The 4,053-nt window shown below is 51.3% G+C and overlaps 2 protein-coding genes across 3 annotated transcripts in view; both read right to left on the reverse strand.

Annotated features, from left to right (window-relative positions):
* LOC105503573 (chromosome unknown open reading frame, human C12orf10) overlaps positions 1-3,321 on the reverse strand; it is an 8,385-nt gene extending 5,064 nt beyond the window's left edge. Inside the window, 3 exon segments of the mRNA XM_011930522.1 lie at positions 2,004-2,055; positions 2,762-2,874; positions 3,073-3,321. Of these exon segments, the coding sequence (XP_011785912.1) occupies positions 2,004-2,055; positions 2,762-2,874; positions 3,073-3,291 (384 nt within the window). The 5' untranslated portion in view covers positions 3,292-3,321.
* A 256-nt stretch (positions 3,322-3,577) lies between these two features.
* The window catches only part of PFDN5 (prefoldin subunit 5), a 5,511-nt gene continuing 5,035 nt past the window's right edge, over positions 3,578-4,053 (reverse strand). For both annotated transcript variants that reach the window (XM_011930523.1, XM_011930524.1), the window contains one exon: positions 3,578-3,759. In XM_011930523.1, the coding sequence (XP_011785913.1) occupies positions 3,683-3,759 (77 nt within the window). In that variant the 3' untranslated portion in view covers positions 3,578-3,682. The remainder of the gene's footprint in view (positions 3,760-4,053) is intronic.

The raw sequence follows: 4,053 nt of genomic DNA on the forward strand, positions 1-4,053 counted from the left end.
TGTAGACCAGGATGGTCTCGATCTCCCGACCTCGTGATCCGCCCGTCTCGGCCTCCCAAAGTGCTGGGATTACAGGCTTGAGCCACCGCGCCCGGCCTTCCATTTGTTAACTGACTTTTATTATTAAATCTTGAGTAAATACAGGCTGGGCTCAGTGGCTCACACTTGTAATCCCAACACTTTGGCAAGCCAAGGCCGGTGATCGCTTGAGGTCAGGAGTTCGAGACCAGGCTGGCCAACATGGTGAAACTCTGTCTCTACTAAGAACACAAAAATTAGCCGGACATGTGGCACACGCCTGTAGTTCCAGCTACTCCGGAGGCTGAGGCAGGAGAATGGCGTGAACCCGGGAGGCGGAGCTTGCAGTGAGCCGAGATAGTGCCACTGCACTCCAGCCTGGGCGACAGCGAGACTCCGTCTCAAAAAAAAAAACAAAAAACAAAAAATGTATGTTAAAAAAAGAAAAAAGGAGAGAGACTTAAAACATCATAATCCCTCTCTCCAAGATAATTACTTTTCGTGGTGTGGTATAATTGAAGAAGGGTTTTGTTTTTATACCTTCTTTTCAAGATAGAAGATACTTGAGAAGGGTTTTAGGCTGTAGAGAAGGAGAGGCAGAGACACTAGTGGAACTGTGACATGAAATCCCAGAGGATAGGCCGACGGTGGCTCACGCCTGTAATCCCAGCACTTTGGAAGGCTGAGGGGGGATGGATCACAAGGTCAGGAATTCGAGACCAGTCTGGCCAATATGGTGAAACCCCATCTCTACTAAAAATACAAAAATTAGCCAGGTGTGGTGGTGGGCGCCTGTAGTCCCACCTACTCAGGAGGCTGAGACAGTTGAAATTGCTTGAACCTGGAAGACAGAGGTTGCAGTGAGCTGAGATTGTGCCACTGCACTCCAGCTTCAGTGATAGAGGGGGACCCTGTCTCATAAAAAAAAACAAAAAGAAAGAAAAAAAGAAAAAAGAATCCCAGAGGAAAGTAATAGACTGGAAACAGGACTGAGATTAACCTCCAACAGAAGGGAAGAAATTTCCCTTAATTGGTAGGAGGGAGCTGAGGATGTTTGAGGTGGGAGACTGCGGAAATGCTCAACTTCTTTTGCGAAGAGGCAGGGACGATCAGTTTGATGTTGTAGAGGCTTGAGGGGGAAGAAAAGGATTGGAATGGGCTACTCTTGAGCAAGAAGGATTTCCCTTCGGAAGGGTGTAAATGAAGTAGAACACCTCACACATCTGAACTGTCATGAACTGCCACAATCATGTGGGCCCAGCAGTTAGGTGCAGCAGCAAGGGCACCAGAATGGATTAATCACAGATGGGTTTATTTAGTTGGGGTGATGTGGGGAAAAGAGAGATCAGACTGTTACTGTGTCTATGTAGAAAGAAGTAGACATGGCCGGGCGCGGTTGCTCAAGCCTGTAATCCCAGCACTTTGGGAGGTCGAGACGGGGGGATCACGAGGTCAGGAGATCGAGACTATCCTGGCTAACACAGTGAAACCCTGTCTCTACTAAAAAATGCAAAAAAAAAAAAACTAGCCAGGCGAGGTGGCGGGCGCCTGTAGTCCCAGCTACTCAGGAGGCTGAGGCAGGAGAATGGCATAAACCCGTGAGGCGGAGCTTGCAGTGAGCTGAGATCCGGCCATTGCACTCCAGCCTGGGCGACAGAGTGAGACTCCGTCTCAAAAAAAAAAAAAAAAAAAAAGAAAGAAGTAGACATAAGAGACTCCATTTTGTTCTGTACTAAGAAAAATTCTTCCGCCTTGAGACGCTGTTAATCTGTAACCCTACCCTCAACCCTGTCCTTGCAGAGACTTGTGCTGTGGTGACTCAAGGTTTAATGGATTTGGGGCTGTGCAGCATGTACTTTGTTAAACTAGTGCCTGAAGGCAGTATGCTTGTCAAAAGTCATCACCATTCTCTAATCTCAAGTACCCACGGACACAAACACTGCGGAAAGCCACAGGGACCTCTGCCTAGGAAAGCTAGGTATTGTCCAAGGTTTCTCCCCATGTGATAGTCTATTCACTGAGATAGGAGAAAACTGTCTTAGGGCTGGAGGTGGGACTAGGGCTGGAGGTGGGACGTGCTGGCCGGCCGCAAGGCTGCTCTTTATGCACTGAAAATGTTTATGGAGATTTTTGCATATGCACATCAAAGCACAGTACTTTTCCTTAAACTTATACATGTCAGAGAGATCTTTATTCATATGTCTTTCTGCTGACCTTCTCCCTACTATGACCCTATTGTCCTGCCACTTCCCCTTTTTCTAAAAGATAGTAAAGATAATGATCAATAAATACTGAGGGAACTCAGAGACCGGTGCCGGCGCAGGTCCCCTGTATGCTGAGCGCTGGTCTCCTGGGCCCACTTTTTCTTTCTCTATACTTTGTCTCTGTGTCTCATTTCTTTTCTCAAGTCTCTGGTTCCACTTGACGAGAAACACCCACAGGTGGGGCGGGGCAGGCCACCCCTTCAGGGTGATGAAGTCGCTGGTGGGAAAAAAGCCTTGGCTAAGGAAGGAGATGAGATAAGGGGCCTGAGGGACTTCCTGGGAACCAAGGGAGGTCCCAGGCCAAGGAGATGGGTGAAGAACAGGCAGGGCCGAAGGATGGTGTAGTCCTAGTGGGAGTTTGATTTCAACGATGAGGCAGTTATTTTCGCTGACGCGGACCACGGCAGTGGATGGCTGAATTGGAGCACAGAGGAAAGCTGAGGTCAAGGAAGTTAAATAAATGGTATCTGAGAACTTACCTCTGGTGATGGTCATATCGGTGTCTCCGAGGGTCGTACTCGCCCCCCACATCCACCACGATGTCACAGGAAGCGAGTTTTTCGGGATCCCGGGTCCGCACTATCTCTGCATCCTGCGAGGTACACAGGGGTGAAGGGGGGCTGCCGGGGGTAGCCGGGTAGGAGATTAAAGCTGGACTTCAGGGAGACAGGGCGGGTAGGAAGGGTGCTTGGGATACCCCGCGCTATCGGAGGGACCCTGTTGGCGGAATGCCATCCACCCCGGAGGCATGCATGCACGCAGTGTCAGGGTCACTTTTCACGGACCATACCCGGTACTCCGGCAGGAGGCGAAGCAGTGCGCATGCCAGTGCCTCGTCGCAGTGGAAGGTGCCATTGTGCGTCCCGATTCGGGGCGATGCCATGAGTTTGCTGCGGCGTCGTTTTGGGGGCGGGACGGACTCTGGGCGGAGCATGCGGTGCCGGGTACAGATGGGTGGCGGCGGCAGCAGCAGCAATGTTAAAAGGCCGTGCAGGAAGCGGTGTCCCATAAGAGTCTCCCAGCAGGGAGGCAGGAGGGCCGACCCGGAAGAGAAAGCGCCAGCGCAGCTCCACTTCCGCTTGCCAACCGTTGCCTTGGCAACCAGCTCCGCCGAGTGAGCAGCAGCTCACTCCCAGCCTAGGATTTCTTCCAGCTGGTCAAAGGGCCCTGCGGTGGAGCCTCCAAGAAGGGCACCGCATCAGCCCTGTGCATCAGGCTCTGGGGCGGGGCTCACACTCTCGACCACCCCCCCATCTCATCACCAGTCCCTTGCTTAATCCAAGAAAAGACCAACATTCTGCCCAGCTGGCACATTTATTGGCATTAAACACAAGACCCTTCCCAGCACCAGGAAGCCATGCCCAAAGCTGTGTCCCTCTGCCCCATTTCTGCAAAAACTCTCAGGCCTTAGCAGTAGCCTGAGCTGCTCCCAGGGCTGTCAGCTGCTGAATCTTCTGACTCATCATTTCCATGACAGCTGTGGAAAAGAAGCGTCAAAGGTTAGGAGCAAAAAGGAGAACCTAGAGTTAAGGAGAAGTTACAGGCAAGTTTAAGGACAGGTGGACAACTAACTATAGTTTGTTAATAAAACGTTTTTTTTTTTTTTGAGACAGAGTCTTGCTCGGTCGCCCAGGCTGGAGTGCAGTGGCCGGATCTCAGCTCACTGCAAGCTCCGCCTCCCGGGTTTAGGCCATTCTCCTGCCTCAGCCTCCCGAGTAGCTGGGACTACAGGTGCCTGCCACCTCGCCCTGCTAGTTTTTTTGTATTTTTG

The sequence above is a fragment of the Colobus angolensis genome, unplaced genomic scaffold (assembly GCF_000951035.1).
Source record: "Colobus angolensis palliatus isolate OR3802 unplaced genomic scaffold, Cang.pa_1.0 Scaffold87, whole genome shotgun sequence".
Classification (NCBI taxonomy): Eukaryota; Metazoa; Chordata; class Mammalia; order Primates; family Cercopithecidae; genus Colobus; species Colobus angolensis.